Source organism: Silurus meridionalis, chromosome 8 (assembly GCF_014805685.1).
Source record: "Silurus meridionalis isolate SWU-2019-XX chromosome 8, ASM1480568v1, whole genome shotgun sequence".
Taxonomy (NCBI): Eukaryota; Metazoa; Chordata; class Actinopteri; order Siluriformes; family Siluridae; genus Silurus; species Silurus meridionalis.
In genome coordinates, this window is record NC_060891.1 from 6,293,906 (window position 1) to 6,307,411 (window position 13,506).

Below are 13,506 nucleotides of genomic sequence, written 5' to 3' on the forward strand. Positions count from 1 at the left end.
CTTATCCTTTGCACATTTACAGGCCAAAACTGTTGAGGAGAAAAAACTGTGGGCTCATCACATAAAGCGGCTTATTCTGGAAAACCATCATGTCATCATACCGCAGACAGTAGGCAACCTGAACATAAATAATATAAATGTATTATAATTTGCTACATATGATATCTAAGATGTATCTTGCATTTTTAATGCTTTTAGGCCAAAGATGTGATTCTGGACATGAGATCTGCTGGTGAGTTGGTACAATTTTCTTGGCTGATGTTGGATTGAAACCTACAGTGCAGTGTCTGCATGTAGGGTACAAAGTAAAGCAAGTGTTTATCACTTGATGTGTGTTTTTCTTGTTGTTGTCGGCCCAGTGAAGTATCGCTACAGTCCTGAAAGACAAAACAAGGGTGAGGACCTTCTAATGGGAGGACTGAAAGAGCGAAGGAGATCAGGTAAATCTTTTGCACTTTTATACTTTCACATCCAAGATTTATTTTGCTTTTTTTGTCACGATTTGTCTTCATGCTTTGAATCACCACATAGTTTATTCAAGCACAGGCTTGTTCTGAGTTTTCAGTATGCTTTTGTTATTGATAAGGTTTCATTTTCTCCTCATGTTAGCTCATTATTTTTATATTAGTTCAGTCTGATATCACTGTCATCGGTGTATTGTTTTTGGCTAATCGCGCCGTGTATGTTTTCAGTTTGTGTGTACTTGTTTCTCACTAGTTCAGTCTAGTTTTGCATTAAAGTAATTCATCCTGTTGTTAAATTGTGTTTTAAGCTTGCAGATTTAATATCCAGTGTTTGTATTGTGGATTTTATGATTTATAATTACACTCTTGGTGTCACCCAAATAAGGATGGGTTCCCCTTTGAGTCTGGTTCATCTCAAGGTTTCTTCCTAATACCATCTAAGGGTGTTTTTCCTTGCCACAGTCATCCCAGGCTTGTTCATTAGGGATACATACACATACTTAAATTCAAAAGAAAACTTAACATTTTCTGTAAAGCTGCTTTGAGACAATGTTTATTGTGAAAATTGCGATAGAAATAAACTTGAATTGAGTTAGTAGTATGCAGCGCAATCTCAGATCTTTCAAATTAGCAAGATGATGATTTATTAGAATGAAATACTTGTTAACTGTTCCCTTTTTTTTCTTTTGTTCTTAGAGCCATTTAACAGAGTTAAACAGAACATGAGAGCTACAAAAGGTACATTTTCCCCTTCTCCATCATGAAGTGACCTCTTCTGCAACACTTTAAGAACACTCCTAAAAATGGAGTCTACTAAATGTGTCTAAAAATGAATCCATTGTGTCTTTCATGTTGTTCAGATTTGTAGGTATCTACTGACAGAATGATAATGACAGGTTATTCCAGTTAATAATCAGCAAACATAACAAAAGAAAGTCAAAACAGAAGTGATCTATGTAGAGCCACCATACTTGGATGTTGTCATCAGCAGATAGACGCTCGCCCCTTACCATCTTTTCTTAGTCTGCTTGGCTTCAAAGCCTTACAGTATCCAAGTGGTCTCTCCGATAGATCAAAGACCAAAGCCCACATCCTCCAGCCTCACACATAATGATGTTAATTATGAAGCCCATCAGCAAGAGCCTTTGTCTTGCATCGGCCCCTTTCAGTCTATGGGCTTGATTTGGCCTCTGATCACTGGTTCCCCTATTACGCATTCTAATTAGCAGATAATGAAAAAAAGCCTATTTTATGTCAGCTATTTGTTTCCTCTCCTTCTGTGAGTCTCTCTCTCTCTCTCTCTCTCTCTCTCTCTTTTCTCTTATTGTTAAGTGATTTTAAAGCTTAAATATGTGTTACGTTCATAAATGTGTGCCTCCTTCATTGTGCTTAGAAATTACTATTTGACTAAAATGGGGTTTTCCTCCCCAATGCAAATCAGATTTTGTTTTTACAAGTAAAGAAGTCAGTGACGTATCCAGTTGAGCAAAGGCTTGGTTCCCAAAATAAAAATGTCAGGCTACAAAAATATTACTATGTTGAGTTGTCATGAATGATAATGTTATTGTTAATTAACAGTTTATTTTTGTTTTCTCTCTTTCATTGCCCTGGGATCGTCTTTCTTCTTTGCATCATCCTGTAGAAACTTTGAAGGTAAGCCTTCACACAATGTAATGTTTATACACTGCCCGTCAAAAAAATGTCACACACTAATATTTTGTTGGACCGCCTTTAGCATTGATCACGGCACACATTCAGCGTGGCATAGTTTCAATAAGCTTCTGCAATGTCACAACATTTAGAGTTGCAGTAATTATTCACCAAGATCTTATGATGATGGGAGAGATGCTGTGCAAAGTCTTCTCCAGGACATCCCAAAGATTCTGACTGGGGTTAAGGTCTGGTCTGGTGGCCAATCCATGTGTGAAAATAATGCCCCCTGAACCACTCTTTCACAATTTGAGCCCGATGAATGTGTCTTCCGACATGGTTGTTTAAGAAATAAGAAGCTACTCACTGCTACAGTTAAATAACTTGTAAATAATCATCCATGTGGTAATTATCCAATGGGTTTTAAGTTCACCTCTTATATAATAATAATATTATAATATATAATAATAAAAATGGTGAAACAGAAATGCTGCATTAATTCTGCGTTAATAAAATGTGTTGTTAAAATAAATGTGTACATATATATAATATAAAATTGTAAGTATGTATATATCTATGTATTTATTTATTTATTTATTTATTTATTTATTTATTTATTTTTATTCCACTTTATTTGTTTAAACCGGACCAGCATTCTTTAGAATACGCTTAAGTGATTGGATTTTTCTGTAATTATAGATCTTGCTTTACCATCAGCTCAAACAACAGAGCATGTAGCAACAGCTTTTTGTGCACTACTGTGTATAACTGTATCTTTACACTCCAGCATGCTGACAGTGTGGGCACTCTGCTGTCGGCCAGCAGCCAGGGTTCCCTGCAGGCTGCAGTTAGTGCCTCCACCTTGGGTTCTGGCACGGACGAAGCAGAGACCGAGAGACCCGTAAATGAGGAGAGCACAACCGGGTGGCTCTCCCTGGACTGGCTGAGCATGACTGGTTTTGAAACACCATTCCAAAGAGAGAAAGAAGAGCAAAAGGAGGAAAAAGGCCAGAGTGGAAAAGATGAAGAGGTTCTGGTGAAAGACGAGCAGGTAGCTGACTTTGCCAGCTCAGTGTTGGCCGCCATCTCCTGCTGGCGCTATAAGGCCAGGGCTTTGCTTTTCGCACGGGTCCCAATGGTGAGGCTCACTGTCACTATCTGCTTTTTTTTCCTTTCATCTGCTTAGCCATGTCATTCGACTGCTCTATGCTAAACACCCATGCAAGCTATATTTCCTCTCCGTGTTCCTCTGATGTCTGCTACTGGAAGGGGCTTACCTTCGCATTTACATGGCTCTGCTCCTGTTCTCATAATCTCATAAGGATTTAGAACATATGCATGGAAATTTTTCTTCATTAGAAGCATGTCATTTCTTTATGCATGGTTATTATATTGGTGAGCATGGCGGTACACTTTTCGCATTAAACAAAAAAGATGTGGAAAAAAACAGTGCTTCAATAAATCAATAGAGTAGGCTGTGACTCCAATGCTTTTTCCATTAAGAAAAAAGATGGAAAAAATGTTCATTGAAGGTAGGATAAGTCTATACCAGAATAACATACATTTCACTAAAGTTGGCAATACTCTCCCCCTTGCTGTACTTTCCAGATTTGCTCATAACATTGCTATTTACTGCTCTGATGCATGCTCAAGATATATGGAATGAAGTATATTACAGTAGTCCATTGACAGTATAAAATAAAAGTCAGTCACACTTTACAGTCAGGCTTCAGTCTTCACATTGTAGAAAGTCACATGATACACACGGGTGTGTTTGTGTGCACATGGACTGCGATTTATTCAGCTGGTAATTAGTTTTCGTTGTTTACACCAGCCCCTGGAACAGCATTAAGATAACAATCTGCTCTAACGATGATTAATTATCTCCTCAGTTTTGACTGCCGATAGGATTTTGCCGTATTTGTGAATTTGTTGCTTGAGGTTTAACATTTATTGAGAGATACAGTGGCTTTAGAGGTCTGAAAGTAATTATAAGTGAGGAAAATAGTTAGATATCCTGGTGTGATGCATCAACTTGAGGAAGTGCAAAAGGTCTAGTTTTCTAGAGAATCATGTGTCTAAATGTTTTATTTTTCTTTTACCACAGTGATTATTGCTTTGTGTGCTTTAGTTACATTTAATGACAATTTTCTTATTACAGTTGCTGCTTACATTTTAGCAACACATATAGTCACAGTAGCATTACATATTTAAATTCCTAAATTAGTTCCAATAAGTTTATCACTATGAGTTTATCCATAATTAGCAAGCCTGTGGTGACTGTGGCAAGGAAAAACTACTTGAGAGAAACCAAACTCAAAAGGGAACCCATACTCATCTGGGTGACACAAGATGTCCATTCATTACAGATTCATCTTTGTTGGTGATTATCAATGGTTTACTAATACACACTTAAGTGCAACAATTTTCATGCCAATTGTGACCTCAAGTACCGTATTTTCTGGACTATAAGCCGCTACTTTTTTCCCGCTCTTTGAACCCCGTGGCTTAAACAACGAAGCGCCTAATTTATGGATTTTTCCTGGGTTTTTCTCGGATTCACAAGCTTCAAGCTTCAGATGTGCTCCCACTGAATCGGGCCGCACCACATTATAAATATGAATGATGTTCCTCTGATGTTTGACCTGCCGCTCACTCAGACTGTCTACAGGAAATGCGAATCATTCGTCACGCTGAAAACAACCGGGCATGAAAACACACTTCACCTGTGTTCTGAGCTGCACGGCATCGGGAGAAAAGTTTCACCGATGGTGATTTTTAAACTCACGATGATGCCAAAAGAAAAACTTGTTGTGAAAGGAAAGAGGAAGACAGTGAACAATGACTTTCTTGGTAGGCTACTGTTTAGATACAATCCGTGTAACAGACACTGTCTTTCGTTTTTGTGTAAAGTTCATTAGTTTCAGTGTAGACACCTGCGACTTATAAACAGGTACGGCTTATTTATGTTCAAAATAAAAATCTTTGTCAAATTCAGTGGGTGCGGCTTATATTTGGGTGCGCTTAATAGTCCGGAAATTACGGTATACATTTTCTAATAGAAACAATAACCTGTTAGAACTTCAACACTTTTAACACTCAACAGTTTCCAAGGTGAACAACACGAACTGGCGAGCAGCTTATACTTTGATAAGAAGGTGGAACAGAGTCAGAACTGATTTATATTGAATAATGAATATTTTTAAGCGATCAGTTTAGAGAATTCAACACCACGCTTATATCTGGATATCTATTATTATAAGAACTTTACAAGTGATGTTACAGGAGGCCAGGTTTGTTTTGAGAACTGCTCAGTTTGAATTGTTAATAGCACGTTGAGTCCATATGAATGAGATTCTGTGATTGAAGTTTGACTTCAAAGAAAAATTTCACTGTCAGATTTTTGGAGGTGGGAGATGGATATGCTATATTCAGACTAGCTCTTTGGTTCCCAATTTCACCAAAGGGTTTCATTATGTTTCATTATGTTTGATGCCCATCATACAGAAAGCAGTTTCTAAAGGTCACCACAATGCACTAAAGCTTTTGCTTGAATTGTAGCCGTTTAAAAAACGATGACGTAGTACTCGGAGAGAGTTCACTCCAGTTTACATGAAAGCACATTTAAATAGGATTTGTACCGTTATATTTTATTGTTCTTTTATTTTCGTTGCTTCCGTTTTATATTTAAGAACAGAGTTGGGGAGCAGGCTATGGAGGAGAAACTGGTGGAATCTAAGAGAAGCCAGTCTGCCGTCGAAGGAGACCAGAGTGAGAATTCTGCTGTATGTGAAGAGGTAAGATGGGCGCAATATATAATGTGTTTGATTATATTTCATTACATAGAAAACATGTCTGCAGTCCCTGCAAAATGGGCAAAGAAACCCACTACTGTTACTGCATTGATGTCTCACAGCAGCAGGGTTGCCTGTTCAATCCTGAACTTACGTAAGTGTCTCTGGGCATTTTGCATCTTCTTCCTGTGTTCATGTGGGTTTCCTTCTAGCACTCCATGCTGGTAGGTGAATGAGAAATTTTAGATTCTCCCTACATACAATTCTAGGTTTTCCTAACACACTTGATTGGTCTGATATGGATCTAGATCCTCTAAACAACCCTAACCAGGATAAAAAGGTTATTAATGATGACTGAATGACTTACCATGATGCAAATGTCTTTTATCTTATGAATCTTGTCGTATTTTATATATATTTAAAAAGCATGCTGTGTGTTCATGTTTTGGCATAATTGAACAAGTCCCTATCAGAAACAGTAATTGATTTTTCTTCTCCCCATTAGGAATGTTCTGAGGATCATTGTTCACCAGAAGTTTCTCTGCCTGCAGAAGAAGAGGAAGAAAATGAAGAAGAAGAAGAAGAAGAAAGAGCTCAACAGTCACACATTATTTCTCAGGATGAAAGCAGAGTGGATGAAGAGATTGTGGAGGTTACCATTGAGTCACTGTCCCAAGCCCACAATGAGATCCAACTAGAGGACGAGAGCAATCATTCAAGAACAAACTTCTCAGAAGATGTAGAGGACCTGGGGGATGATGAAGAAGAAATAGATGATGATGAAGATGAGGAAGAAGTGTCATCAAGAACTGAATCGAAGAGCATCTTGCCAACATCTGTTCTAGATAAAGCCAGTGTTATTGTTGAACACTTTGTTAGCAGTCTCTCTCGGCAAAGCAGTGTGGCAGTTGATGACATGTTATCTCTGGGTTGCTCTTCATCTCAGACCGGAAGTAGGAGAAGTAGTGTGTTCAGCCTCAATGCTGAGCTGCTGGACAAGGAAAAGACACAAGAGATAAGCTGCTCGTCTCCTGAGCCAGTAACTTTTCAACTTGTACCAGAATCTTTTGCCTCAGCCACTCTTGGAGACAGGCTAGTCACACCAGACCAAAGAGCTCAAACAAAACCAGATACACTTTCCAAAAAGGACAGGATGCTTATCCATAAGATCAAGCAATACTATGAGCATGCTGAAGAACAGGATGAGAATTTCAGCATCAAACGCAGGGAAAGCCTCTCTTATATTCCTGCAGGATTAGTCCGCGATCTCAGCCGACAGCTCAATGGCCTTCCCACTGAAGAAGCTGCGGCAAGTCACAAGAAGGCCTCAAAAGTCACAAGACCTACTTCTTGGTCAGTTTTTGAACTTCCAGGACTGGAGAAAGAGAAGAATTCCACAGAGGTCATGGAAACAGAGATTCTGTCTAGTATAGACACACAAAAAGATATGGAAAGGTCTCAGGTTGTTGCTCAGACAACTGATAAAGAAGAGGATTTTCAAACCTCTTCTGTGATGATAAAAGTTTGGCAAGACATGGAGGTTGAAATCAATGAAACTTCTACAAAGCCTCAAAATGCTTTTAAAGATAACATAAATAGCATAGATGTCAGCCCTACCCAGGACCAAATGGGACAGGAACGTTCGTATTGTGATATTTGTGAACCTCTCCAAATAACAGAAGAATCTGACAGCATGGCTGGACAAGGGACCTCAATGCCTTCCCCACTTATCGGATTTCAAGGCAAAGAACATACTGGGGACAGCTTATACAGTGATGAGATTCAAAAAAGACAGATCAAACATGCTCCACTACCTAAGATTGTCTCACTGAGGTCAGGCTCAGAAGATGACCTAATGATACAAGATATGGAGAAAATGAAGAACAAAGTATTCCAGCTAGCAAGGCAATACAGTCAGCGAATTAAGAATAACAGGCCTGTTGTGAGACAAAGAGAAAAGGTGTCAGATATTAACTTTTGCCACAAAAACCTGTCCTCTGTTGTGGAGGACAAAACTCAAGAGAACGAGATGGGTAAGTACTTTCAAGCCAGTTTAAAGCAAGATCTGTGTTTATTCTTTAAAGTTCCCTCCAAAATGACTTTAATATAACTGAATCAAGTTATATAATTTATATTTCATTTCAATGACAATTTAATCTAATCTAATAATTATCTAATTAAATCTAGTTTTCTTTTTTTATGCTGCCATTATACATTTACAAATTACCTTCTTTAATTGTAAGGTGTTATTGGTTATAGCTTCACTTAATTGAACACTCTTTGTTTAAATATCTGTAGGTATGCAGAGCCCGGCACTATCGCTCGTTTCATGTGAGCACGAAAACTCCAGTTCATCACTGAGCCCCTGCTCCCTGGGCAGTCCTCAACTACAGTCCACTATCAGACAACATACACTGGATCAACAAAGTCCAGTCTACACCGAGAGCTTTAATTGGCCAGATGTAAGAGAGCTGCGTTCCAAATACTCACGCCCGAGTCCTCAATTAGTCTCAATTAATCGCAGTTGCTCTGTCCCAGAACAAATACTTGAAGTTGGACGAAATAATCCCATAGCCCATCAAAGCTGCTCCTGTTCCAGCCCAGTTAACGACCCCCACACAACACAAATTAAAGACACATCCACTACCCATTCCATGGACAAGGGACCTGCAGGACAGGGTGTGGGTAAACTGCGCAAAAGCAGTTCTTTGGACCACGTGGTGGGACCGCTTCATCTAAAACAACAAACAAACCTTGCAGACATCCAAATGAACTATTATATATCTGGCCAGGCCACCCTGCCCAATGAAAACAAGATCATTATAGTAGAAAGAATTACTAAGATGGAAAATAATGGTCTTGGAGCCGATGAAGAGAAGAAATATGAACTTCATAAAGACCAACTAAGATGTCCAGACAGTGCTGAAACATCTATGTCATTTGAAAAAGCCGAGAACAGCCAACAAAGTTCAGTCAAAAACCTGCGGGAGAAGTTTCAAAACCTCGGTTCATATACATGAATGTTCTTGTAAGCTGATGTCAGACTTTTCTATTATTGTACATTACTGCGCACAAGTTCAGTGTTTTTATACAAAAATTCCTAAGCATAGAGTCTTCAATCCATGTGTTAATTATGTAAAATATAGATTGTTAATAATAATAGGAGTGTTCAAAAGAGTATTTGTATATAATTATGCTGTATTAATTGAATTAAATGGTGAAAGGAAATGTATAAACTCAGACCTCATCTGAAATATTTGACACTTTATGTAATTTAATTTATTGTTTATAAGCATATTACAAGATTTTAAATGCTAAAAAATGCTAGTAAATCAAAAGCTAACCAAAAGCCTTTTTGTACATAGACACACTATCTATCTATCTATCTATCTATCTATCTATCTATCTATCTATCTATCTATCTATCTATCTATCTATCTATAGCTGAGGGTCAATAGATAGATAAATGTGTGTGTAAATGTATATAAGCTTTTAGTTATTTTCTACATGACACTGGTAAGATTTCTCAGGATGCCTATTTGCTATTTCAAGATTTTTATCATTTACCATTATTCATTCATTCTTTCATTTTTATGTACTCTATGTAATTGTTCTCTGGAGTGTCCAGTAACCGTACTTCCATAGCAATCAAGTATAATCTGAATTATGGCCAGTTATGTGTCTAATGGGTATGAAAGATAGCTTGTAAGTGCTGTAGACTTTACCTTACTGTATGTTTATTCTCATAAAGCTGTCAATTACCAGTAACAATAGCTAATGTGTATGGCTTCAATTAACAAGGTGTACAGTAGATAAAATTAGAGATGAATGCACTTTGAGCTCATACGTCTGTTTGTTTTCTATCCATATAATTTGTGATTATCTACTGTAAATTTGTTTATCATTTTTTTACATTTCTTTAAAAAAAAGCATACTGTATAAGTAGGCAGTGTTCATTTTTTGTTCATTTTACAATAACTCATAACAGGGGCTTCACGTTACATCCAAGGTTTCTATAGAAAATGGTCTTTACAATCATCACATTCATCTTGAACATAGATACAATTTTGAATATTCATTATGTATTAAATAAATAAATATGTAAGTATGTCATTGATACAGTAAATAAATTCAGAAAATATTAAAGCAATGCTCATCAAAGAATAAGGAATACTTCCATAATGGGCCAAAACATCTGACAGCCAAACAGAAATTGAGTATTTATTAAAAGAAATGGTTTTCACTGTGATATAAAACTTAATTAGCATCTTCAGGATCGTGCTGAGGTGATGCATCAAATTTCCTACCTGTATCTACTGCTCAAATGTTACTATGATGTGATTAAAATGCTTACATGTGCCATTTATTGCTTCCACTCTTTGTACAATTTTCACCAGATTTGGGTCTCATCATTTTGGCACCCTGCTGCCCATTTCTTCATCCAGATCTTTAAAAGTCAGTGAGCTCATTAACTTGTCATGGTTCAAACTTACACATTATAAGTTAAACTATTTGCAAAACCTCCATAGGGTAGGAAACAGAATTGAGTAGTTTACCTTGCGACTCTTCTAGTCTGAGTCGTTTGTTCTTTGATCATGTGACTCCTGATATGCACAGGAAACAGGATGTATAGAGTAGTTCATTTCATGATTCATCTGATCCAAGTCGTTCGTTCTTTTATCACATGACTCCCATAGACGCTACACAACAGATCCAAATTTTGGTCCGATTTTTGACATTAATGGTACAATAATTATGGGAGTCACTTGACAAACGAACAACATGGACCAGAAGATATGAGAGGTGATTAGCTGCATTGTCATATTTTCATTATTGGAACTATTGACAAAGTTTGTGTATGTAGCTGTGTTGGCGACCTGCTTACTCAAATGTAACATTTTCTATTGTTTCTGATCAAAGGAACTTTGATAATTTATTAAATTTATGAATCAAATAAATAAAATATTTTGATGAACAAGATTCAAATAACCAAGTCACTAAAGTGAATCTATCTTCCCATCACTAATCCACACTTTGAAAGAAAATGTATAAAATGATGTAGTGTTAATCCAGGATATTGCTTGATGCACTAATGGCCTTCCCTCATCAGATTCACAAGAAACCTGGAATGGTTTCAATCCACAGGTGTGCCTTGTCAAGCGTTATTTTGTGACATTTCTTACCTTAATGTGCTTTAAACAATCATTTGTCTTGTGCAGAGGAAGGGATGGTGCAGATTCAATAGCCCCATTAATCCTTATTCTTGCAAGGTCAGTCGATCTGAAAAATATCATGAACTTTAAATGTATCCTCAAGTGCAGTTGTGAAGATGTATCTGGCCTGTATGGCAGGGTGAAAAGATGCCACTCAGTTTGCACTATGCAAAAACACACCTGGAAGACTCTGGCAAAGGGTGCTATTGTCTGATGAGCCCAAAACCTTTTTGGACTAAAATCTAAGTGCTATGTTTGCTATGAAAAGACCATATGTACTGTGAGGCATGGTGGAGGTGTATTATTTTTGTGGGGGGTTGTTTCTCTTAATTGGGGACTTGATCAGTCAAGATTGAAAAGAAAAGATTCTGCCAAGTACCTCCAAATTCTTGAGGAAAACCGGTGTCCCTCTCCTAGACAGCTGAAGATGGGCAGGCCTTCCAAAATGACATTCTGCCGAAAGAACATCACAATAGATTATGAATAGGAAGGACAGAACCTTGACTTAAATCAGACACTGTGGATGGGATTGAAGAAAGCAGTCCTGTGTCATAGAATGTGACTGATCTTAAGTAATTCTGCAGGAAAATGGTAAAATATTCCCCAGTCTAAGGATGCAAAATTCAGCCACTGTTTACAATTGTGATGAGCAGAAAAGCATCATAGAACTCACAGCACACTGAACCTTAACGTGTTTGATCTGCATCAACTGGGAGAAGCCTAGGAATATCTTCCTAATCCTTTATATGATTATATATCTTTTAATAAAGATTGATATTAAATAAATGTCTCGAAAAAGTTGATTTTTATATTTAAAAAGGGCATATAATAGTTAAAAAATGTCACAATATTTTCTTGATTAAACAATAAAACAGATTTCTGTTAATGCCTCTTTCTTGTGAGCATCTTCACAGTTTTAATTTCAAATTTTAATTTATTTCATTTATTTTGATAACCTTTGATTTTGCTCTTTACTGAATGCTAAACAGTTTTTGTTTGATTGTCTTATTAGTTTGACTTCAGGTATTTTCTTGCAATCTGTTTACTTTTTAATTCAAATAAATAATTTATTACAGGCAAGAGTTTCAGGGTAATTTACATAGAAAATTATAACATATAGTACCAGAATTATATGTATAGGCATTAACAACCTGTGTCTATGAATATAATGGCCTGCAGTATTCATAAAAATCATAATTTTTTTAAGGATGTTTAGGCACACAAGGCACATAAAACCCTTCTTGGACTTTGCAAAAATTCTTCCATAATGTGTCTTGCACCAAGGAGAGGCTTCCAACTGGTTGCTCTGCAATAAAGCCCAGATCAGTGGAGTGTTGCAGTCCATCTGTTCGTTAGTCACCTCTCTCACCAAGACCTTTTTCTCCTGATGGCCAGCTCTAAAAAAGAGCCATGATTATTCCAAACTTTGTTCATTTAAGAATGATGGAGCCAACTGTGCTCATCAACCTTCAATGCAGCAGAAGCTTATTTTGTAGTATATGCCTTGACACCTCCTATCTCTCTAGGCAGTTCCTTTAACTTTTACCTTTTTTCTTTTTTTCTTTTTTATATACATTTGATTTACATGTGCAGGTTCAAATCGTATATAATCAGTTAAATGTGCCACAGGTGGACTGCAATCAAAATGTAAATACATCTTGAAGATCAAATTCAAAGATTTCAAAGTATGAAATCTGAATGGTTTCCACTACAAATACTATTACAATCCATCAGGTATTAACCATTAAAATAATTCATTAATAATAAAAATTAAATTTAAATATTGTGCTTGTGTACATCATTAAATCATTATTGTCAAACCAAAGAAACCCCTGAGAAATCTCTGTGGATTGAATCTAGATGCTTAATGATGCTCTAATTGTCCAGTAGATCCCAACATGTGATCTACAAATTACCAAAGTGTTCTCTTTGCTCCTTCATGTATCCACAACACAAAACAGGACACCAACAGAATGCAACAAATTACCATTTCAAACTTACAGGTAACAGAACATACAGTTTGCATAAAAAATGCCATTACGAGCATTATAAATAATTTTCAATTAAATATTGTTTTTTTTTCAGCAGTGAATATCTAAGACATTTCTGCTGCTAAATAAATGCTATATATATATATATATATATATATATATATATATATATATATATATATATATATATATATATATATTTGTTTGTTTTTTTATTAAGAACTAATCAATATTTTAGTTCTTAATAAACTTGTAGTTAGTTAAAAGTAGTTAGTTAGTATGATAAGGAGCTACATGGATGGTCTGCTTTGTGTTTACATGGTGTCAGACTCCTCCCATACTAATGATGCAGGCTGCATGACATTGTGTGAAGTGCAGCTGCTGTACTCTGAGC

General features: G+C 36.6%; 1 protein-coding gene across 6 annotated transcripts in view; it reads left to right on the forward strand.

Annotated features, from left to right (window-relative positions):
* The window catches only part of LOC124389773 (pleckstrin homology domain-containing family G member 3), a 43,950-nt gene extending 32,043 nt beyond the window's left edge, over positions 1 to 11,907 (forward strand). For 4 of the 6 annotated variants that reach the window (XM_046855248.1, XM_046855250.1, XM_046855252.1 and 1 more), the window contains 9 exons: positions 23 to 109; positions 199 to 232; positions 351 to 440; positions 1,161 to 1,202; positions 2,107 to 2,117; positions 2,902 to 3,252; positions 5,807 to 5,911; positions 6,414 to 7,941; positions 8,207 to 11,907. In XM_046855248.1, coding sequence (XP_046711204.1) covers positions 23 to 109; positions 199 to 232; positions 351 to 440; positions 1,161 to 1,202; positions 2,107 to 2,117; positions 2,902 to 3,252; positions 5,807 to 5,911; positions 6,414 to 7,941; positions 8,207 to 8,928 — 2,970 coding nt within the window. In that variant the 3' untranslated portion in view covers positions 8,929 to 11,907. The remainder of the gene's footprint in view (positions 1 to 22; positions 110 to 198; positions 233 to 350; positions 441 to 1,160; positions 1,203 to 2,106; positions 2,118 to 2,901; positions 3,253 to 5,806; positions 5,912 to 6,413; positions 7,942 to 8,206) is intronic. The other 2 variants (XM_046855251.1, XM_046855249.1) reach the window with 2 other exon arrangements.
* Positions 11,908 to 13,506: the final 1,599 nt, after the last annotated feature.